The following is a 24,061-nucleotide window of genomic DNA, read 5'->3' on the forward strand; positions in this document are numbered from 1 at the left end:
AATTTCGTCAGAGTTTAGGTTCCCTGTGTTTTGTTATTTTTGTTGTTATGAATATGTGTTAAAATATTTTCTTTAGTTCCTCATCTTCTGCTTTGCCCTCTCTGCAGCTGCTTACTTCCTTCACCACCACACCGTGACAGGACTGGGGCATCTTACCTTTCAGAAAGATAGAGACTCCACAGATGATAATGGTAACATCTCCTCCACCTCATCATCAGCTGCTATTATTAATTTCCATCCATCGTCATCTTCGGCTTAGTCCATACTAGTAAGTTTCACGGGGGGCTGGAGCCTATCCCAGCATCGACGGGCGAGAGGCGGGGTTCACCCTGGACAGGTCGCCAGTCCATTGCAGGGCCAACATACAGAGACAAACAACCATTCACACTCACAGCCACACCTACAGTCAATTTAGAGTATCAATCAGCCTCGTCCCCAAATTGCATGTCTTTGGACTGTGGGAGGAAGCCGGAGTACCAGAGAGAACCCACACAGGAACAGGGAGAACATGGAGACTCACACAGAAAGATCCCGCACCCGAGCTGGGACTCGAACCCGGAACCTTCTTGCTGTGAGGCCACAGTGCTGACCACTGCACCACCGTGCAGCCCTTATTATTAATTTCCCCCTGTGTAAACTAAGCCCAGTTACAAGATAACCATGCACTTCTACCAACCTGCAATGGACCCCAGTGTAGGTACTGTCAAGTATAAAGTAGAAAAACAGTTGAATGTGAATCTGCCAGGGATTTTCTACCCTAACAATTACTTGAAAAAGTAATGAAATATCGAAAAGATTGCTCAAAAACTAGGTCAGGACATTATGTGTCATTCTTTATTTCATATTCTGGTTCTCACTTCTTCAGAGAGAGGTTCCAAAAGTAATAGAAACTCTACTGTATTGCCTGTAGCCAAGGTTGAGGCTCCAAAATCACTTGAATATCAATTTGTGGTTCTTACCTCTGATGAAAGAAGGCCCCTCAGTGGATCCTTGGGAATGAGATCTTACTATGATCACAGATACTGGATCATTACGGTCTGTTTATAGAGCGAGGAGAAGGGTAGAGAATGTCACTATCACCCTCCTCAAAAGAAACCTCTTAAAAGTAATACATGCTAAGTTGCTTTTTATTCATTTTTCATCCGCAATTAGTTGCATTCGGCCTCACATATTTGCAAGGACTCAGGCAACTTTATGATGGCTTTTAACATTGTATGCTTGCTCATGAGCTTTTAAATGTCAAATTCTTACAGGGCGTCAGTGAATAGAGCTGTTTTTAGTGTTCTTGTGGCTTGCATTGGCTCACCACAAGGTGACCTTTATTAATTATAATATTTGTCTTTCACAGAGGTGTGGACTTTCTGAAGATTAATGCATTTAAGATAAAAGAGATGGCTATTGATTTTTCTCAGAGAGCATCTATTGCCCCCATCACCTCCTCTCACATGGGGAATAGGTGGAGGGATTCAGCCAATCAAATATCTTGGTACAGTTGTGGATGAAGAATTGATCTTTGAGTGTAATGTGCAGGCCATCTTAAATAAAGGTCACCAGATCAAATTCTGTTTTAGGAAAACTCAACAGTTTCAACAAGGGCAAGTCATCTATTAAAACATTTGATTCATCTTGTGTTGACTTAGAAGAGGGCCACTTACAGTAGAAACAGATTTGGTTGTTCCTTTGTCCCTGAGGTCATCCCTTGTTTGAACATGTAACAGAGAATCAGATGCTGAACGTGCCTGAATGTTGTGTTGTGATTCGTCCTTTCTTTGCCTATTTGATGGATTTCTCAAAGACTCAGAGGCAATGGCCAGCACATCACCACGTGAAACACAAAATGTACAGGAACAAGTTTCATAATTAATTATATGTCCTAAAGGCACAACAAGGGCATTGCCACATTTATTTGGTTCAAACATGCAACAGCTCCCAGATTGAATTAATTTGTTATAAATCACAACCATCCATTTTCTATACAAATACAAATGCATAATCAAATCAATTTTTGTTTTAGTGAAAACAGATACAGATGATAATAATGCCTGTATGTGCCTAGATGGACAGAATCTGGATAAGTTCTCTTCATTCATTCCTGTCTTTGTAATCTGCTAGCAAATGGTTACCAGACATTTAAAGTCCTGTGGCCCTTTATAACATTCAATGCTGTGTTCCGCTTCTACTTAATCTAAACTTGCACTAAGCGTTGTTGCCTGGCATCACTTCCATTGACGTTTTTTGTAAATACCAAACAATAAATAGAGAAAGCCTCCCCCCATGTTTCTGTAAACGTCATGAACGTGCATCAACATGGAAAGTGGACCTGTACTGTGCTAACATCGCTAAGATGAGTGAGCAAACTCCAACTGTTCGGTGAGTAAATTTCTGTTCTAAGTCTTTATGTAAATAACCTTCAATGTGATTATAGTACTTTTGTATGTGTTATTTCTAACATCTTTCCTTTCTCTGAGCCGACGTCATTTTCCTATTTCGGCGTGCATTTAGTTCGCTGCTTTTATTTTGAAGGTAGCTCACCGATGCCCATAAAAACATGATCATACTTTTATTTTGAAGGCGTCTCCCTAAAAAACTTTGTCAAAACGACAGCCCGCCGACCTCTCATCCATCAACAAATTAAACTAGCGCCTGGTTGAGAATGGGCACGAGGTTTGCATTCGTTACCCTCTGTGTGAAGATTTTGTCTGACGATGTACGTTTTGATGTTTGAACGTTAATTACCGCGACACGTAGCAAGCGGCGATTAGCATTAGCCAAGCGGCTTCGTCACTTTTTGCGGTGGAACGATACTTTGTTGTTTGTATTTATAAATGCAACGGGGCCATTCATGTGTCATATGGGATTTGATGTGATTAAAAGGCATGTATAATCGAAACAGAAACAGTTAAAAACAATGATTGTTGTTAAAAGAAAAGGAGTCAAATACGCAGTACTCTATGAGAGGTTGTCTATATGATAAAAGGGAGATTTCTGCAAGATTGTAACAGTTAAAATGTACATCATTTCATGTTGAGTCAAACCTGAAAGTCTTTATTCATACACAGAAATGACAGTTGTTTTTGGTTCTTTTTCTTAGCTCTTACGGTGTGTTCATGATTAAGGATCACAAATTAAAATTCAAAATGAACCATCAGTCGGAGAGTACAACCATCATTCAACTGGTGACACTGCACTTTATACAATATCTTTTTAATATTAGGTTATGAGTTACAGACAGAACAAGGAATTTTACTTGTCGTTGATGTGGATTAAACAGTGAACAGCCAGCTGATTCCAGATGGATCTGCCCACTGTCACGTCCCCATGGTCACGGGCATGGGGGCGTGGCATCAATTATGTTGACTTCCTTCCCTTTCCAGGTTGGAGCTTCACGGGGTGGAGCTGCTGATTAATTAAGCTGGTTGGGAGCACCTGGGCCCGGCGACATCCCGCTATAAGGCAGACGGCCAACCCGGCCGCACTCTCTCTCGCTCACTCCTCCTGGCTCACGTCGGAGCGATGGTTGCATTCGTTGTGTTTTGTCTTGTTTAGTTCTCTGCATCCATCACACCGCACACGTATACACCCCCTTTACACTCATGCACACACTCGCACTCACCACTGACGCTACTGATAACCACACACCATTGTATGTTATGGTTTGTCTTGTGTTGATCTTTGCGTTTTGTTGACAATAATTTTTTTTTTTTTCCACGCCGAATCCGCGTCTCCCTCCTGTAATGTCACGATCTCTGAGCCGGGTTGCGACACCACAAATTGACTTGCACATTGACTTATCTCTGTGTAGCACAGGGTAATAAGCCCTAGCACCAAAGGCCATATCCAAATAAAACTTAGAACAGGGGAGATTTTCAGATACACAATAGCTTTCCCTGGAGGGTAGCCTCTTTGAATTCAGGTCACATGTCCATCAGGTTCTGATGACTCATGCTGCTACACCATACCTACACCTCCTGTCCGCTAAACACACACACACACACACACACACACACACACATCGAAAAGCTAGACCACAATATTCTTCGCTGCCACCAATCCATGCTGTCAATTTAATAACTCCCTGCTTTATTCGCCCAGTTACATAATGGATAATTATACAACTGATTCAGTGTGCTCCTCAAAGAAGCCCAAGTGCATCTCTAAGCAGGGCACTGGTGATGGCAGTGGAGGAAGAAATGTGTAATTTTTAAAAAAGAGATGGAACATAGTTAAGACCCATCACAAACTAATGATAGGAAATGAACAATTGGGGAGGGAGAGAGCAGTTGTGAAATTGTCAATTAGGATTTTCTTCCCATAGTGGCTGGAGAGATTCAATAAGCCAGAGGTAGCAGCAGACTGCCTCCTTACGGAGATCATACTGGCCTGCTTTGCTGTCTCTGTGAGCTATAGTTCTACAGGCAAATTGCAGATTATAAGACCAGCTTTAATTAATCCACTGAGGTGCTTAGACGGGGGTTTTTTTCATCGGGTCGTGTTATCTTCCTCTAAATTGATGATTTGGATGCATTAAGAATTTGAGATATATATTATATATTAATATTTTGAAAGAGTCCTCCATAAAACTTGAAAATGTAGTAGGGTTCAGTGTACAATGTGAAAAAAGAGATTACTTTATGATCTTTCATTATTCATATGATTATTATTATTGTCAATATTGAACCGTTTTTTTTCTCCTTTTTAAGTGCCCTGTAATTACCACCTTTACTTTTTTCTTTGTTTTTGTTATAACCCATTTGAAGTCCACAACATCAGGAGGGAGACACATACACAGACCTAATGAAAAAAGCAAGCAGCGTTGTTAGGGCCTGAGCATCCTTGCACCCGCGGCTGGGTGGCAGGAGTTGTCCCGAATCCAACGGTACAAGTATGAAAGCAGCAGGACTTGTGGTTTAGGAGATAGGAGCCTCAGTGTGATGCCAAGTGTGAGTGCAGAGCTGAGAGCTGTGCCTTTAAGAGCCCCTCCCTGCTGCTCTCTGCCACTTGTGTCAGAGTGGAGAGCAGAGCAGGAATTATTGAGAGTTTTTAGTGTGAAAAAGTGTCGTAATTCCCCAGATGTAGCAAAGCATTTGTTTGGGGTGGTTTTTAGGGTTTTTTTTTTGATTGTCGAAATTATGCCAGACCGGATTTGCATGCAAAATTTGGTGAGTTTTTGAGCGAGTCTAGGGGATCAGTTTTAGTGTTAGTGTTTTGATTGTGTCGAGCAAACTCAGTAGGGTCTTTGCCCTGAAGCACCTTCGGGCTCAGGCCCTAAAAAATGCAAACATAGGTTCATTACAGTAAATTAACAACTGAAATAAAATGGAGTGTTTCAGTCAGAGTGAGAGTCAGTGGTGTGTGGAATTGTTTTGCATGTTGTCAGTGTGAAATCAAACCAAAGTTTGGAGAGCAAACAGAAGTTTATCAGTGGTCGGAAGGAAGAAAGCAAAACCTTGGATGGCACGTATATGGAGGAAATGCTGGCCTGGTGTCCCCAATCCACAATCAAGTCAGCTCCACCCATGCAAGACCTGCAAAAGACACCAGATTGACAACTCCACGTGTCTGTCCTCATGGTCTGTTTGTGTCTCATGTTTTGTCCTTAGGGTGGATAAGCCTCTGCCTCAGCATGTTTTTTGGTTTGAAGCAAAGCGATGTAGTTTATGCTATCTAATGCAGCCATGATTACACAGAAATCAATACAAAAGGGAAACTAAAGAACTACTAGATAAGTAGATGGCACAACATAGGAGAACCATCACCTGAAGTCAAGACTCTGCTGCCCACTTATATCTGAAGGAGAAGGAACATTTTTTTGTGGACGGTGATGGTCAGAAGAGATAGATGGTTTGAATAAAGCCATTTACATCAAACTGGAACTGTCATTGAATAGAGGAACTGGTCTTTGTCGCTCCCTGTCATCGAATGATAATAAGGTCCTGAGCTCCCTCTCTAGTAAGCTCAACAGCCATTCACACTGAGGGGGACATGGTGGTGTTTGGGTTTTCAAGGTGGAACTGTTCCCTCATCTGGTTTTTGATCCCGGTGTCTTGCAAGTAACTTTCCCTAGAACTCCTGGATGGCATTATAGGACTCTATTGAATACATTGCTTAATCCTTGCTTAATCAATCTATTATCTAATTTTTGTTGCCACATGAGCAACAATCATATACAAGGAAATATCAATTTTCTTAAAGTGTTGTTAAAAAAGCTGAACGAGGTGTCTCCAAGTCAGAAAGATTCATTCTTTTGCAGAGTGACATTTTCCCCTTCTTCTCCTGAGGCGCTGCATCCTCCTCAAGAAATTCCATCCGTCCATCCATTGTCTTCCGCTTATTCCTGTTAAGGATCGTGGGGGGGCTGGAGCCTATCCCAGCGGCTATGGGCAAGAGGCGGGGTTCACCCTGGACAGGTCACCAGTCCATCTCAGGACCAACACATAGAGACAGACAACCATTCACACTCACATTCACACCTACGGTCAATTTAGAGTATCAATCAGCCTCGTCCTCTCTTGATGTCTTTGGACTGTGGGAGGAAGCTGGAGTACCAGAGAGAACCCACACAGGAACAGGGAGAACATGCAGACTCCACACAGAAAGATCCCGCGCCCGAGTCGGGACTCAAACCCGGAACCTTCTTGCTGTGAGGGGACAGTGCTGACCACCGCTCCACCGTGTAGCCCCTCCTTAAGAAGTTTAGGTCTGGATTTCAACCTCCTGTCCAGTATGTTTGACTGGGTCCATTTATTTGATTAGGAGAGCGTGATCTCCCTCTCCACATGGAGATCAGCTGCACAGTAATCCAACTTAATGTCTTCCATAAAAATTCTTCCTTCTGTAGGTATCTTTCTGTAGTGTTGTAATGTCTTAATTTATTTTCAGTTGAAGTTCTTCTTGCTTATGATGAAAGTCTTCCTTCCAATGTCTTGGAGTTTACACATTTTTTTTTGAGACTTAAGGTCACCCTGATAGTAGTTTTGCTGCATCTTTTTAGGGTAGGATGAGCCTGGTTTTATGGATATTACATGAATTAATTTATAAGGAAACACTATTTTGATTGTAATACAGATAAAAATGCAACTGTACTTATCAATGCATCCACAAGAAACCAATAGGCTGACTAAACCTGAGGCCTCCAGGGTTACTTGTGGTTTCTATAATCTATGAAGTAGAATGGGAGTTAGAGTCTTCAGTCATCAGACTGTTCTCCTGTGGAACTGTCTCCCAGTTTCAGTCCTGGACACAGACATGCTTTTTAGGCTTAAGGGTAGACTTAAGACCTTCCTTTTTTGATAAAGCTTACAGTAAGAGCTGGCTCAGGTTAGCCCTGAGATATGCTACAATAGAATTAGACTCCCAGGGGAGCTCCCATGATACACTGGACTTCTTTCTCCTTTTTTGTTGCTCCCTGTCCTCCTGTACTCATACTTGTTACTAACTTGACCTCTTCCCAGGAACCTTTCTGCTTTCCCACTTCTCAGAAACCCAATTGATATTGATGCTGGAGGAGGCTTCAAACAGCCTTAGTATTTTTCCTCGTTATTTTCATATTCTTGAAAACCTGACTGATGTTGATGTTTCATGTTTTCAGAAACCTGGCTGATGTTGCTGCTAGAGGAAGCTACAAGCAGCATTAGTATTTGTAGTTTTTATATTAGTGTTCACAACATCAACATCATCATTGTGTTTGCCTGTTGAAAGGAATGTTTTTGTTGCTGCTTTCACAAGAAGTGCTTGCTCGTGGAAAATTGCAGGGTGTAAATTGATTGAAGGAGTATGGCGCTAGACCTGCTCAACTTGTAAAGTGTAATTCGATCATTTTTATTGTGATTTGGCGCAACACAAAGAAAAAAATTGACCTGACCTAACTTGACTTGTAATACCCTAAATGGCTGAGTTATCAGTGTTTTTTTTTCTATGTTTCAACTTAAATGTTGTCAACGCAGGCAACATCACTCCCAGTTCCAACCTCCAAGTTCCGAAGTAAAAGGATCACGGCGTCACTACTGCTACTAAGACTGATGCCACTGGAGTTGTTGCTACCTTTGTTTCTGTTACCCCTACCGCTAGACTAATAATATAATAATGATTTACTCTGTATAAAAAAGTGCTGCTGTTACGTCTTCTAGTATCATGACAGCTGCAGTTACCACTGCTTACTGCTGGCATTCATGTCCAAGAATGTCACTTGGACAGTTGTTCAATTTAACCAAAATATTCAATCATATACAAGCCCACATGTTAAATAGCTTAAAATTCATCCCCAGTTAAAAGGGAGAGTGAAGAGAAGAGCATATTATTGATTTTCTGCTCCTGCAATACCAGTCAAAGTCAAACAGGATTTGTAGGCAACAAAGACGCACATATTAATAGCCATAGATATTTTCCACTTTTCATGTTAAAGTGTAAATATTTTTCTTGAAGTTTGTATCTTGATGCTTCCATATAGTATTGACTCAGCAAGGCATAATTGAGTTAACATCAATCTCATTAAAGAAAGAGAGAAACGTCTTTCTCTTCGTCATCCTCCACTTATCTGGGTCCGGGTCACAGAGGCAGCAGCCTCAGCAAGGAAGCCCAGACTGTCCTCTCCCCAGCCACTTCCACCAGCTCTTCCGGGGGAATCCCGAGGTGTTCCAAGGCTAGCTGAGGGAAATAATCCCTCCAGCGTGTCCTGAGTCGGCCCTGAGGCCTCCTCCCGGTCGGACATCCCTGGAATACCTCCCAAGGGAGGCATCCAGGAAGCATCTTCAACTGATGCCCAAACCACCTCATCTGACTCTTCCCAACATGGAGGAGCAGCGGCTCTACTCTGAGTCCCTCCTGAATGACCGACCCCAGTCACCCAGCGGAAGAAACTCATTTCAGCCGCTTTTACCCAAGCCATAACCATAGGTGAGGGTTGGAACTACATTGACGTGTAAATCAAGAGCTTTGCCTTTTGACAAAGCTCCCTCTTTAGCACAACGGACTGGTTTAGCACCCACATCACTGCAGCAAGAGAGGAGTCTTCACATTAGCCACTGGAGGACCTGACTTGGATGGACCCCTCCTATGAAGTATCTCTGAAAATGAGAAACATCTGTTGTCCAGGATCATGACAGGATCTAGTTGCCAGAATGGCTTGTTTGCAACTAATGCAAAATAATATCTATCTCTGACAGTAGTGTACACAAAGGTGTCCTCACCAACTCACCTCAGAACAGTGTTGCCCATGAAGTGGTTAATGATGTCACATAATTAATAATTCTTGTTAGCGCTGCTCACACGCTTCTCAGTATATAGTGGCTATTTTGAAATGAAGTGGATTTGTACGCTACTGTCTGTCTGCATGGTATTGTAAAGGCCCAATAAAACAGTTGTTAGAGTGCTGTATTTTTCCACATATTTCATAGGTGTTTCTAGAAAAATCCTACAACTATGGAGTTACTTGTTACATATAATTATTGCCACCTAACATTAGCCATAGGAGCATTACCCTGTTTATGATGAAATGGCTAAATGTCGTCAACACTGTGACATGCCAGAGTAAGGATTTCTTTTTAAAAAAAAGTTTCTGTAGTCTTCGTCGTCGTCGTCCTCCGCTTTATCCAGTGGGTCCGGGTCGCGGGGGCAGCAGTCTCAGCAAGGAAGCCCAGACTGCCCTCTCCCCAGCCACTTCCACCAGCTCTTCCGGGAGGATCCCGAGGCGTTCCCAGGCCAGCCGAGAGATATAATCCCTCCAGCGTGTCCTGGGTCGGCCTCAAGGCCTCCTCCCGGTAGGGCATGCCGGGAACCTCCTGAGGGAGGTGTCCAGGAAGCGTCCTGACCAGATGCCCGAACCACCTCAACTGGCTCCTCTCAACATGGAGGAGCAGCGGTTCTACTCTGAGCCCCTCCCGAATGACTGAGCTTCTCACCCTATCTCTGAGGGAGAGCCCAGCCACCCTGTGGAGGAAACTCATTTCGGCCGCTTGTATTCGCGACCTTGTTCTTTCGGTCATTACCCAAAGCTCATGACCACAGGTGAGGGTTGGAACGTAGATTGACCGGTAAATCGAGAGCCTCGCCTTTTGGCTAAGCTCCCTCTTCACCACAACAGACTGGTTTAGCACCCACATCACTGCGGATGCCGCCCCAATCCGCCTGTCAATCTCCCGCTCCATCTTACCCTCACCCGTGAACAAGACCCTGAGATACTTAAACTTCACCACCTGAGGCAGGACCTCCCCACTGACCTGGAGTGGGCAAACCACCCTTTTCCGGCTGAGGACCAGGGCCTCAGACATGGAGGTGCTGAATCTCATCCCAGCCGCTTCACATTCGGCTGCAAACTGGAGGTCGTGGCCCGATGGCGCAAAGAGGACTACAGTTTCTGTAGTATGCCTGTGATTGGCCAATAATGGCCTTTATATTGGGCAACTAATATATTGTTGGGTGGCAACAGTAACTACTTTGATAAACAAATGGCCATGACCTAAGAAAAAGCCCCTGTAAGTGAAAAAATGGGAAAAAGTAGCCTAAATTTCATTGTGCCACTTTCCCCCCAAAATTTAACTCCACTGCTGTGCATTTTTTAGGCGAGAACGCTGGTAGTATTTCATAGTGCAATAGTGACACATCATACTGTACTGACACAGTATAAATCAAATAAGAATAAAAGTAGACCTTGGAAAACTACAACAAAAAATGAACTGCAACGTAACATTTTCCCAGCATATCCACATTCCATGACTAAATAACTCTCTCGAATCAGTTTATAGGTGTGTTGTACGGACTGGGATTTTGGGGTTTATAAATATCATTTAAATCATTTTCAGAAAATGTACTTCTTATCTCCCTATCTTCAAATCACGTGAAGCAAATGAATCAAGGCATGCAGACATGAGATATTGAGAGTTGTTAATTAATGAATTATTCAAAATGGGTCATAAGCAACAGTGACCAAAGACGTGAGGTATCGGTGTAGCTCGTGCTGAAAACAAGAGTAAAGGTTCTTCAGATTCTATGACACAGTCCTTGAGTCACAATGCAGACTTGAACAGTAAGCAGGTTTGTGACAGACCTGAGCGGCCTCCCCAAGTATAGGGATCAGAGCAAGCCAGATTCAGGCAATGAGGTCAGAACACAAAAGCCAGCATAGCTTCAGGTGCGAGAAAAAAAATACTTCTTATTTTCCACCAAAAAAAAAAAAAAAAAATGCAAAGATCTGTAGACCAGCATGGCAGAATCACAGCCTCACACCAGGCTGGTAATTCTCCTCTTACACCCGGTAGCTGAAATGAAGCTCACTTAAATACAACTCTGAGATATGTCTAATTGGAGCAAACCACTACCGAGGGAAATCTCAAAAACCAGAATGGTTTACCCCTTGCCCTTAATACAACAATATACATCACAATCAACCAAACACAATCCCCCTTTGGACTCAACAAATATTTCTCATGTCTACACCACATCATCTTCGTACATAAACCACACAAGGTGCAAAAACGAACACCCCTACCTGCAATGGAGCACACCCCCCCCCCCCTTAAAAATCTTGTATCATTGTTGCACAGTAATTACCCTTTGTCATAATAATCCATCTGTAGCACAGATGCAAAATATCAAGATGCCTGTCAAAAGTCATGTTGACCATTTCTGTGGTGCTAGTGTTTGTTTTCACACAAAGAAATGAGGCACAGTTATCTTTTCAAACTGGCCTGCCTGCTGCTTCTGTTATATCTGTAATAGGAGGAAATGGCTTGTGCAGAGGATAGAATCCAGCCCTTCTGTGGGAGTTTAATTCAATCACAGCTCTGGTCAAAAATGAATTAAAACTCGAATTAAGCCCCACACAAGCCCTGTGTTCCAGAGACTAAGTTGAAACTCAGAGGTAGTGAGGTAGCTGTGTGAGTGAGTCAGCCTTCAGGCACCAACTTCATCATTTTGTTATTCTAATTTGCTGTCCTAGCACTCACCCACACAGTGAGCATGATGAATCTGTGTATAGATGATCCAAACAGCACAAAGTGGATGTCATGTTGGTGATTCATCTGAATGAATCCCAGTTTAACTACATTGAGCCTACAATCCTCCCTTTGTGCTCAGTGAAATATGACGTCCAATGCAATGTGTACAATACACTGTGATCCACTGCACTGGTCCATTGGGTTTTTTGTGTGTTTTTTTTGCATAATACATTAAACAAACTACTTTGGACTGTGGCTATTTATTCTATGGAGCAGAGAGGGAGATACTGGAACTGTGTGTTGGACAGTAATCCTCCAGGAAAACAGTGTCCCCAGTCACTTTGGAGTTTCTGCTGCGGGACCAATTTCAGTCACTGTATTTTACTTAAGTTATTATTGCCAATATACTGTTACATCCTCTGAACACAGTGTGTGTGTGTGTGTGTGTGTGTGTGTGTGTGTGTGTGTGTGTGTGTGTGTGTGTGTGTATGTGTGTATAGATATTTTTAGATACTACAATAATTTTTACATGTGCAGGACATATTCTGACTCTTGGACAAAAGATGTGAAAAATGCCACAAAGTCTTAGAAGACCATATAATTCAGATAAAAGGCAATTACAAACTGTAACACTTAACAAAACATTCAAGCTTGTAAGAGCCTTGATATTCAAGGATGAATACTTCCCTCTCTCTCTCTCCTTCCTCTTAAACCTCAGACCTTGTACACCCTGCTGGTATTTCCAGTGATAAAATCTGAGCTCCCCCTACTGACCTAAAAATAGAAAGCATCTCGTCTGTCCCGTCTTCAAGAGCTAAAATTGACACATCTGCATGGTGAAATGCAGTATTGGGGGTACTGTGATATTTTTGCAACCCTAATCCTTCTAGACTGTAACTACTGGACTGCTTGCTGTACTAGGTCTGTCATGAATTCCACTTTATCCGGGCTACACAAAAATGTTCTGAATCAACTACAAAGGATTCAGAACTCTGCGGCACTTGTACCGACTGGGAAAAGATGGATACATCTTTTGACACCATTTCATTGCCACATTTGTTTTTTCTTACTGTTTAAGATTTATTGTTTCTTTTAGTGCATGCAGTGGATTTATTTTTGGTCTATTCCCAGCTAATTATATATTTGTTACTGTTGTTTTTATGGTCTTCATGGCTTGTCCTTCAACTGGGAAGCATTTTGAACAGTAATAATGAATATGAAGTGTGCTGTAAAATAATGTAAAGTTTGGTCGATTGAGTTAGACGTTTACAAAGCTTTGAATTTCTCTCTGTGTATTACTGGTTCTATTGGGTAGCGGTGGTGCTATGCTGAGGTGCGTTATAACATCAGAGAGCTTTGTGGACGGAGTGACTCATACAACCTGGAGTCAGTTGTCTTTTACTGATGGTGAAGACATCAGGAAGAATTGGGGATTCAACATTTTAACCAACAACACTGGGATTACCCAGATGCCAGATTAGCCATGCTACCATGTTCTTGATTCAATGCTTTACACACACACCACCAACCACAACAATAATGCTGGTAACAATAAATATTGATTGTCCAGAGGACAAAGTATTTCGTGTGATTATTGCGACACGCAATCTCCAGCTTCATATTTCATAAATGACATGTGGGCGACTGTATGATTTCCGTGTAACAGTCACACACGCACTCACTTGATTTATGCAAAACAACATCTACAGGACAATACCGTTGACTACATATTAAATGAGGCAAGAACAAAAAAAGAAAGAAAGAAAGTGGTGAATTTAGAGTCGCTTGTCGTTGCGGACGTAGCACTTCCGTGTCGTCAGCTTTCCGAGGTGTTCGTGAAAGCAGCACAGCAGTCGGTGAATGAACTACATCCTGCAGGTCTGAACGGTCTTGTTTTTACACGTGCTGAGTCGATGTGGGGCCTTGAAGGAGGCTCATCAGAGAAACGTGTCTGTTGGAACCGAATTCTCGTCACACACTCCATCTTGTCCGACCTTTTGTCTTTGTTTTAAATGTTTTGAGAGACTGATCTGGTCGAAGGCTATTTTGGTGAGTTGAAATACAGAACACAAGCTATTGGCTAGCTAGCAAACGCTGTTTGGATGTACGAGTGGAACAAATTAAAAAAAAAAATGTTTGACTTCAATTTAAAACTTACCGAAAAAATATTTTGCTGTCAATAAGGTCACCTTTCGCTAGAGCGTTACGTGGACATTTATGAAGGCTGTTCGCCAAGTTATTTTCAGCTTTTATTTTGGCGCTGTCATATCCCTGAAAATGAAGAGTTTCATATTTCCGAGTCATTTAATTGTTATTTTCAGGGCTACGATAAAATGATGGCGCTTTCGTTGTGGATTCAATGCCTGGCATCTCTCGCGCACGTGAGCGTGTTAGCATCACGTCACCCCGACGAGGGCCACTGCGCGCGTTGAACCGTCGTAAGCGTTTGGGCAAGAGACTTGTCTGACCGATGAGGTGAATCATTCCCGGTGTCCCCCACGATACCGCGTGCTTCCGGTGCACACTGCAGTCGCGTTTGCCTTTGTTTTTCAAGTGTAGTCTGAATCGACTGCCGCCAAATTGGTCCTCCAAGTCACCGAATTCCCCGCACGCGCCGGCATCGTTGTGATGGTAAACTAATGTGGAGTAGGCGATTATACAAATGCAGTTTTTTTTGTTTTGTTTTTTTATTCGTAGTCATTCACGTTGCTATGATATGGTTGTTTGGCAGCAGGACATTTTCCAAAATGAGCAAAACAAGATGTTCTGGAATTCTCACTCAGAGGACGTATGGTTATGTTGATTTAGCCGAGTTAATTAGATGAGTTAATCAGCCTGTGGGCACGGGTACATGGCTGTTCCTAAAACTTTTAGGAGTAAGTCTGATTTTCTATGTGATTGAACGATATCGGAGAGGAAAATCAGATTAACTCCTAAAACAGTTGGTGAAATTTTGGAACTCCCTACTTTTGTTGGGCGAAGAATCCGTGTGTTTAGGTTGCCGAGTATCATTAAAATTCAACAGTGTTCTTGTTGTCCTGGACTTTTTTTTTTTTTTTTTTTTTTTAAAGTTTTCACTTGAAATTTGCTGCCCTTTGCAGCAGATGCAGTTAGGGCGGTTCAGTTGTACTAACACGACCCACATTAGCAAGATGCAGCTGCTAGTTCTGACAGGTTACTATAGACCCCCCCCCCCCCCCCCCATGGATCTTGAAACTTGGTCAGATGTTAATTTCTGTGGTACTTTGTTGTGGATGTGCTGATGTTATCCATGAATTAACAGATTTCAGATTATTCGATCTGACTCCTGGTAGCAGAGCACAATGATGAAGTACATCCTTGTCACTGGGGGAGTCATCTCGGGCATCGGCAAAGGCATCATTGCAAGCAGTGTGGGCACAATCCTGAAGTCCTGCGGTTTACATGTGACTGCCATCAAGGTGGATCCCTACATCAATATAGATGCTGGCACGTTTTCACCCTATGAGCATGGTACGCCAGTGGAGTGGTCAAACATGACAAGACACATTTGTAAAGAAATAACCTCATGTCATTTATGTGTTACGATTTACGCGGCTGCTCTTTCCAGGTGAGGTGTTTGTGCTTGATGATGGTGGTGAGGTGGACTTGGACCTGGGGAACTACGAGCGCTTCCTTGATATCCGGTTGACCAGAGACAACAACCTAACCACCGGCAAGATCTATCAATCCGTCATCAACAAAGAGAGGAGGGGAGACTACCTGGGCAAGACAGTGCAGGGTAAACAACAACTTTTTTAGTTATGTGGAGAGTGTTTAATTTCAGATCTATAATGACCTGTTCTTGTCTGTCAGTGGTGCCACACATCACCGACGCCATCCAGGAATGGGTAGTAAAACAGGCCAGAGTACCTGTAGATGACGATGATGTGGAACCTCAAGTCTGTGTGATAGAGGTGAGTCAGCTATTAGCCTGGATCAGACGGTGTGTTATGACTCCCAAATATTGGACATCGTTGCTTTCTTATGTGTGAATTTGTATGTTTGCAGTTAGGGGGTACTGTTGGAGACATAGAGAGTATGCCTTTCATCGAGGCCTTTCGGCAGTTCCAGTTTAAGGTGAAGAGGGAGAACTTTTGTAACATCCACGTCAGTCTGATACCACAGGTGAGCCAATAACATGTCCTGTCAACTATTAATACCTACTCCTAAGTTCTGTAGTACTTATTAGCCCACATATATGCCCAAACCATAAAATATGGACATTTGTCTTCCTACTTTCCCTTTCAAATCCAACAGTTAAGCGCATGAGGACAGAAAGAGCCTTAAAACGCATGTCGGGAGTTGGACTCAGAACACATTTTAAGTAGAGAAGTAGAATTTGTCCTGAAAGCTCATGTGACCCAAGATTTGCTTTTGTAAAAGAGATAATTAAATGAGTCAGTTGAATGTACATGATTTCTCCATCCAGCCCAGCGCTACCGGAGAGCAGAAGACGAAACCAACACAAAACAGTGTCCGAGAGCTCAGGGGTCTGGGCCTGTCCCCTGATCTGGTGAGTGTTGTGCATTACACTGTGGTCCTTCCCAGGGTTTACTGCTTTCTCCTTCAAAATTTACATCTGTGTGAGTGATGAAAGCACCATTATTGTGTTCGTCAAAGTTCTGTACTAGCATGAAAGGGAATTATTAGCATTTTGAGTGGTGTAGAACAATCTTCTTCGCTGTGGACGTGAAGAGAATCATGAGTCCAAGACAATGTGTTGTTACGCTGTGGCATTGAAACAATGCTCAGTAGGTTAATAATGATCCTTGAAGCAGAAAAATCCCCTTTTTCTACAATAAATCAAGAAAACAAAGATACTATATTATTATATATTATATGTTTGAAAGAGGAACCCTGGCTTTCATTTGTAGAATTCAGCTTACTCATAGATTTTGTCTGTGTAAAAATTAAGTGATCATGGTGAAAAATTGTCACAGTTTGTGTCTTGCTTTCAGCACAAGCAGCACTGTGCCTTTTTCTGTTCAACCACAAGGAGTCACCAGACGCAAAGATGTCCAAATCCTGCACAGAGAGCTTTTTATCAATTTTTTGATAAAAAAGATACTGTCCATCTTTTATCATCCTCCAATTCGGTTTGGGCACATTAATGGATTCCTTGATTGTTCACTCTGATAAGAAAACTATTTTTTTGTGTGTGTGTGTGTGTGTGTGTGTGTGTTATCTGTCTTGTTAGTTAATGATCCTCAATCAGTTGTCCGAAACACAAAATGATTTCTGGCGCTGTCATCCTGCCCTCAAAATAAAAGCAACAATGACATTATTGCTAGGTGGTTAGCACTGTCGCCTCACAGCGAGAAGGTTCAGGCTAACTTGAAGGCAAAAGCAACAATAATATTATTGCCAGAGGGCAGCACGGTGGTGCAGTGGTTTCTGTTGTTTGCTTGTTCTGTTGGTAGGTAAAGTAACATCACTCTCTCATTGCACTTTAAGTATATTTACACTACTTACTCTTCCCTGTGCTGTTCCTACTCATGTTACGTTAGCCTCTCTTGTCTCCCTGCTTGTTTTTGTCACTGCTTTCCTGTCAACTTTACTTATCCATGCATTAGAGGACCCACAAGCAGGATCGATAAGCTATGATTTTATTACTTTTCGGGGTTTTGGTAATAGAGTAATTAGTATTTACATATAAAACATACAAGGTGTATTTTTTTTTTTTCTTAAGCCTGCTGAAGCATCAGTAATTCCCCTGGCATGGTGGATCGCAAAAAAACCCGAGAATATGACCAATGTCGTCACATCCCTCACTGTAGAGGAGCTTGTCACCTTGCTACACTTGATGGTTGAGCTGTATGGTTCACTAATGTCCTATTATACCATCCTATTTTGTTTTGTTGATAGTGGTGAATAGATTCTCATCATATGAATTCAGGTATCGTCGGCTATATGTTGCTAAAGGAGCTCCGAACTTAGACATCAATTTTTAGACACAATTTCTTAATCTGAAAAAAAAATTACTCCAACTTCTGTTTGTGTTTGCTGTGTTGAATCACTGTCGTGATTCAGCCTTAAACCAGTTCCACCATCTCTTGGTGACAGATCATGTGCCGCTGTTCCACCGCTCTGGAGAACTCTGTGAAAGAAAAGATCTCAATGTTCTGCCATGTTGAACCAGAGCAGGTAAATACCGCTAACCCTGATCCCTTGTGTTGTGTCATTTTGAGGATGCAGCAGCTCCACCTTTGTTCACCTGTCTTGTCCCAGGTTATCTGCGTGCACGATGTTTCATCCATCTATAGAGTGCCTTTACTGCTGGAGGATCAGGGTGTGGTGGGCTACCTGAGCCGGCGACTAAATATGCCCATACAGACCCGACCCAGGAACATGCTTACTAAATGGAAGGAGATGTCTGACCGGTCAGTAGATCAACAATGAATGAACTTGGTCCAGAAGGTAAACCAGGTGAAATCCAGAGAAGGTTTTGCTTCAGTGCACACTGTCTTCACAGGTCAGACAGGATGCTGGAGCATTGCTCTATAGCTCTGGTGGGGAAGTACACCAAGTTCTCAGACTCTTACGCTTCAGTTATCAAGGCTTTGGAGCATTCAGCCCTGGCTATTTGCCACAAATTGGAGGTTAAGGTATGTACATAGCAGAGCTAACATGGATCCCCGGCCCTGAAATTAAAATATCAGCTGACACCTAGTGTTATTAAATGTAAAAATTGAACAAGAATTGTGACACCTCTGTTATCAACCTTTGTTCCTCCGTTCTTTAGTATATTGATTCTGCAAACTTGGAGCCAAACACACTGCAGGAAGAACCAGTGAAATACCATGAAGCCTGGCAGAAACTCTGCAGTGCTGAGTGAGTTCTACACTAGTTTGAAGAGTTTAACGGTTTGGAAATCCAGTCTGGACTGCTTGTACAAACAAGGTTTCCTCTGTTCTCAGTGGCATTCTGGTTCCAGGAGGTTTTGGTGTCAGAGGAACTGAAGGAAAGATTCATGCCATCAGCTGGGCGAGGAAACAGAAAAAACCTTTCCTAGGTACAGTCGAACTGTCATGTTGACCGTGGTCACACAGTGTGACTTGACTATATTTGCAGCATCACATTGAAATGAATGGTGGCATCAGTAACGCTGGATGTGTTCCTCCAGGTGTGTGTCTTGGAATGCAGTTAGCTGTCTGTGAATTTGCCAGGAATGCGCTGGGCTGGAAAGGTAATTTCGAATCATGCATTCGGCGACCTCATCTGAGCGGACCAATCACAGTCCTTGACGTTCACGTCACGACGCGTCGACACAACGCATAGTCAGGATTTTTTGGAGGTGCACGTCAGGCTACGGCGTAGGGTCTGCGTAGGGGTCTGTGTCGAAGCATAAACCAGGCTTAAATTGACCGTAGGTGTGACTGTGAGTGTGAATGGTTGTCTGTCTGTATGTGTTGGCCCTGTGATGGACTGGCGACCTGTCCAGGGTGAACCCCGCCTCTCGCCCAAAAGCTGCTGGGATAGGCTCCACCCCCCCCCCCCCCCGCAACCCTTAACAGGATAAGTGGAAGAAAATGGATGGAGGGATGGGTGGATGAAATTGGGCCACCTCACAATGGTAACACTGTTTCATGCAGGAACTCAGTCTTCACAGAAACCCATCACTAAGTTCTCAAGGTGTTTGTGGCCACATCTGAGATTTGGATCCAGTAAGCTAAATAAGATAATACATCAACGTGTTAAAGAAGAAGTAATGTCCCTTTGTCACCAGGTGGTGGTGTGATAATCACTGTGACAAATCCTACTCAGATTCCTCCTTCACCCATTCTACACGCCTCCACTAAATAAATGAAAATCAGCCTCATAGTGTTTGTATAATTCTGCTTGCAGACAAACGCCACTGACAGCATGACCTCTTTTGCGGTGGTTTATCCAATAATCCAACATGCCTCAAAAAGGATTTTGTACAGTCTGACAGCTTGCTGCCAATGTTTGTTTGACAGTGTCTGAAGGTGAGCCATAAATCCTTCTCCATCTCGGAGTCATAACTCAATCATAACAGATAAATTGCCAACAAACTACAAATTCAGATAGAAATCAGAGAAAAAAGAAGCATCAGAGCTTTCCTGAGAATCACAAAATTATGACTTTTTTTTTTTTTTTGCATGAAAGACGACCAGTGTTGGTTGATTGTACCTCCAAAACACTGTAAACAGATCTCATTCTGCGGGCTTTCAATGGAGACGCGGATCAAATCTCTCACTCACCCTTCTGCAGCAGAGCGGAGAATGTTGATGCGGCTTTGCATTCCTGAGTTACTTCATTTCAGTCCCCATGATTCATAAACTCGACTTTCAGCATATTTAAACTTTTTTCTGACATCGTCCCAAAGAAAGGTGTGGCTTCAGATTAAAATGATCACGGTTAACTACAGCTGTGGTTTTCTCTGTGTTCGGGTGAGAAATGACACACAATCACGTTTTGAACTGGATCAAAGTCGTTAGCCAGGACTGGAAGCATTCAGACAATCAACATTGTCACAAATCGTATCGCAGTTGCAATATCAGTCAAAACACAGTAGCAACACGCAGCACAGCTCAGGATCCAGCTTCACTAATCTGACCCTTAAGAAATATAAAGATATGCCTAATTAAGAATAAAATTTAGTTTTTAATATTTTTTTCAGTTTTTTTTTACCGCCCCCCCCCCAGATTTCTCCTATATAGAATCATTTCTTTTTAATTGACAAATAACCTTTAAACTGGTAGCAAAATTTCTAATTTGTTCATTTTTTTTTCCCACTCCACAGTGACACAAAAACTATATGTCTGATTAAAATGGTATTCATCATTTCACTGAAGGACTCCCTTCCTTGAGTTTCTGGCTCCAAACGATTCATCCATAACTGCTCATTGGATTATTATTCACGCTTCTGAGCCGTCTTGAATTCACAAAGAGATTTTCTTCCCTTTTCCGTGACGTCTTTACCACTTGCTGCTGGATGCTGCTGGAGACTAAAGATTAACTACAAAATTATACACAACACCGCTAAATACATCTCCCAAATGTTCTTTATCCAGTTATATGCTAAATACTCTACGAACACTTCGATTTGAGCTAAAATCTATTTGGACTCTGTCGACCTGAGGTAAAGCAACTGCCTGCCAATTCCCATCAATGCATGAGCACATCACGCTTCGGCCATAGACTGTAGAACCAGAACTGTTTGGTAGTTCTTTGCTCACACCAGTTGTTCGTGGAGTATCGAGCGAAGGACTGGATAATGTGTTTTTGGACTTTTTGTAGTCTCAGTAGCCTCCAGCAACAAGTATGTGGCTAATATTTTCTGGGCAAAAAAAAAAAATAAAAAAAAAATCATCAATTCAAGTCATCTAATGGCAAGTATTTGATAAGCAACTGTTTTTTGGGAGAAATATCCCAGACAATAAGTGGGATTCCAGTTAATTGGAATGACAATAATGTGGCTGACTGCACCTCTTTTTGTTCTGTTTTTAGATGCCAACTCAACTGAATTTGTCCCGGAGTCAAAGCATCCAGTGGTAAGATGTCCAGAAACACAGACACGAGATACACAAAGAGGAAATTTAACAAATGAGAAATTTTGCCATTTAACCGTCGCAGGTGATCGATATGCCAGAGCACAACCCTGGGCAGATGGGCGGGACAATGAGGCTAGGAAAGAGACGGACCATTTTCAAGACCAATAATAGTGTATTACGTAAGAACTTCGAATTAACCTCCAACCAGCTGCTGATGTGTTTGCCTGTTGCTTACAGCTGCTTTGCGTTCCAGGCAAGCTCTACGGAGATGTGGAGTATGTGGATGAAAGACACCGACATCGATTTGAGGTACGCTCACGTGTTTTTCATCCTCCACAGTTGAACGTTCGTGCATCACTGGTAAAAATGACAAATGTGTAGAGTTTTGCAGCGGATGGCTTACTTAGAATTTTAAGGGGTGGTCCTTTGCTCATGATATGGGTTATAACACATATTTTAGAAGCTGATCCTGGTCCAGAATTTCGCTTCCTCGTGTATAATTTGGAACTTTGTCGCCTTTAGATCACAAACAGCGAGAATGAAGCTATTAAAGGAGATATCTTGTATCGGTTAAACACGTTAAATGAAAACTATGTTTATCGATACAATACTGAATATTTATTGAGGGAGAAGAGTTGGTGCCTTTTTAAGGATTTGAATATGGTCATGATGGTTGATTTCTTCACGCGGAATGTCAGGCACATTAATAGTACTTGAAAGTATTTTTGTACACGGGTGGGGGGTATCTTTAACTTCTCAATTTCGCAGCATAAATACATTGTTTGATTCCACTTTATCTTAACAACACTTTACATGTTTTGTTGTCCAGGTTAATCCCGAGCTAAAAAGTCATTTTGAGGAGAAGGGCTTCCGATTTGTGGGCCAAGATGTTGAGGGAGAAAGGATGGAGGTGATAGAGCTTGAGGGTAAATGGAATGAGAAGTTGCTCTTCTGTTGTGCAGACGTTTACAGATGAACAATTTCACAACAAGACTTTGCATTCTTTTTTGAAGTTGAGTTGCAATTTCAGATCATCCATATTTTGTTGGAGTCCAGTACCATCCTGAGTTCACTTCACGGCCCATCAAGCCATCACCCCCCTATCTTGGTTTGCTGCTAGCTGCTGCAGGGAAGCTCCAGAGCTACTTACAGAAAGGCTGCCGTCTATCTCCACGGTAAACTTGCGGCTCATTACATTTCTCAACCCGTATAGGAGCAGGGTTGGTTTGTTTGACCAAATTAAAGCGTTCTTCACACCAAGAACGATAACTATTTTGTAATGGGATGAGGTTTTGTTGGTAAAGATGGAAGATAGCATCTGTGACCCTTGAGCCCTTGGATTTTAGAATCATAGAAATTCAGCTTTTTGGTGAACACAAGTTTCAGATTCGAATGTTAAATTCGGAAAGATATTATTAACTAATGAACAACACTTGGATTGTTTTTGAGGCATAAATGTAATCCTTAAAAGTACAAAGCTAATGTTAGGCTATGAAAAGTTGGGCCAACCTCTGTGGTCTTTTTTTAGCTACTTGTCAGCATCCACCATTTTTAAGACACACAATGCTTCGAAACTCACTTGTGTGGTATTTACGGATATAGAGCTCATGTTCACCACAGACCCTGTTTCATGCATGAACCAAAAACTGAGTTGGGAACAAGGGAACAGCACGATCAACAATGCTAATTTATTTGTAGGTTTTAGGACTCATTCATGCACCAGTCTGACAGTAATTGTTTTCAGAGTCATGTGTGCTGCGTGCTCCAGTAATGTCACCGATAGCCCAGGAAAATTGATATTCTTTATTTGTTGCTCCTACACATTGAGTAGAAAAATAAAGGAAGATGTAACAATCACAATAATAATGGCTAAAAATCCAACATCCCATCAGTGTAGAAGACCATTTGACATGTCATGTGGATGACTTTCGAGACTGTTATTTCTGTCACAGGGACACATACAGCGATCGGAGTGGCAGTAGTACCCCAGACTCTGAGATAACAGAGTTGAAATTACCTTCAATTTTAAATGAATGACTTCCAAGGTATGAAATATACACTTAAAACAATAAAGAGAGCAGGCAGCATATTTTACTGTCTGTGACCCAATGAGTTTATTCCCTCTTCTTTTTTTTCCCTTTGCAGTGTTTGAAAATGGTGGAACTGGACCAGACTGTACCAATATGCAGCAGTTGTGTTTTGGCTGTCCATTTTAGTAAATACTTTCAGGTCATGGACAATGTGCATCTGTGTCCTCCTTGCTTGCACCTTTCAGCTCTAACCAGTCTTTACTTTCCATCAATCGTTGAGGAGAAATCAATGTGTTTCCATGAGGCGGGATTGTTCCAGTAGGGTGCGAACTGGTAGGGAGAGAGAGCCTTGTGCATAGCTGTCAAGTCTCCCGTTTTGGCTGGGAAACTCCCGTATTTTACCCCTCTTTCCCGCCCTCCTCCCGTTTTAGTATTCTCCCGTAAATCTCCCGTATTACAATGAAAAAAAAAAAATCCTCTGCTGAACTCTGTCACTAGCCTCGCGAGAATTGCCACCTGCAGTAGTCTGGGCGGCAGTTGTTGCGAGGTTAGTGCCGACGGCGGC

General features: G+C 42.3%; 1 protein-coding gene across 2 annotated transcripts; it reads left to right on the forward strand.

Annotated features, from left to right (window-relative positions):
• Positions 1–13,772: 13,772 nt before the first annotated feature.
• On the forward strand, positions 13,773–23,720 carry ctps1a (CTP synthase 1a). 2 transcript variants are annotated; one of them, XM_086193869.1, is made up of 19 exons: positions 13,773–13,979; positions 15,214–15,422; positions 15,520–15,690; positions 15,765–15,865; positions 15,960–16,076; positions 16,381–16,464; positions 18,015–18,095; positions 18,180–18,331; positions 18,424–18,556; positions 18,694–18,782; positions 18,869–18,963; positions 19,075–19,137; positions 21,423–21,466; positions 21,549–21,645; positions 21,720–21,775; positions 22,296–22,392; positions 22,497–22,641; positions 23,419–23,511; positions 23,612–23,720. In XM_086193869.1, exons 2-18 carry the CDS (start codon positions 15,254–15,256, stop codon positions 23,501–23,503), a joined length of 1,779 nt encoding a protein of 592 aa, XP_086049995.1. In that variant the 5' UTR covers positions 13,773–13,979; positions 15,214–15,253; the 3' UTR covers positions 23,504–23,511; positions 23,612–23,720. The 2 variants fall into 2 exon arrangements, with proteins under 2 accessions (XP_086049995.1, XP_086049996.1); XM_086193870.1 differs by lacking the exon at positions 13,773–13,979 and adding an exon at positions 14,412–14,561.
• The last annotated feature ends 341 nt before the right edge of the window (positions 23,721–24,061 follow it).

This window comes from Aulostomus chinensis, chromosome 22, assembly GCF_037954235.1.
Source record: "Aulostomus chinensis isolate RoL2024-O1b breed Wild chromosome 22, RoL_Achi_v1.0, whole genome shotgun sequence".
Classification (NCBI taxonomy): Eukaryota; Metazoa; Chordata; class Actinopteri; order Syngnathiformes; family Aulostomidae; genus Aulostomus; species Aulostomus chinensis.

Excerpts from the sequence above, each read along its gene's own strand:
- ctps1a (XM_086193869.1), top strand. The coding sequence starts at position 15,254 with ATGATGAAGTACATCCTTGTCACTGGGGGAGTCATCTCGGGCATCGGC. Across the intron at positions 18,557-18,693 it reads GCCACAAATTGGAGGTTAAG|TATATTGATTCTGCAAACTT; the intron begins GTATGTACATAG and ends TCCGTTCTTTAG. Across the intron at positions 21,646-21,719 it reads GACCAATAATAGTGTATTAC|GCAAGCTCTACGGAGATGTG; the intron begins GTAAGAACTTCG and ends TTTGCGTTCCAG.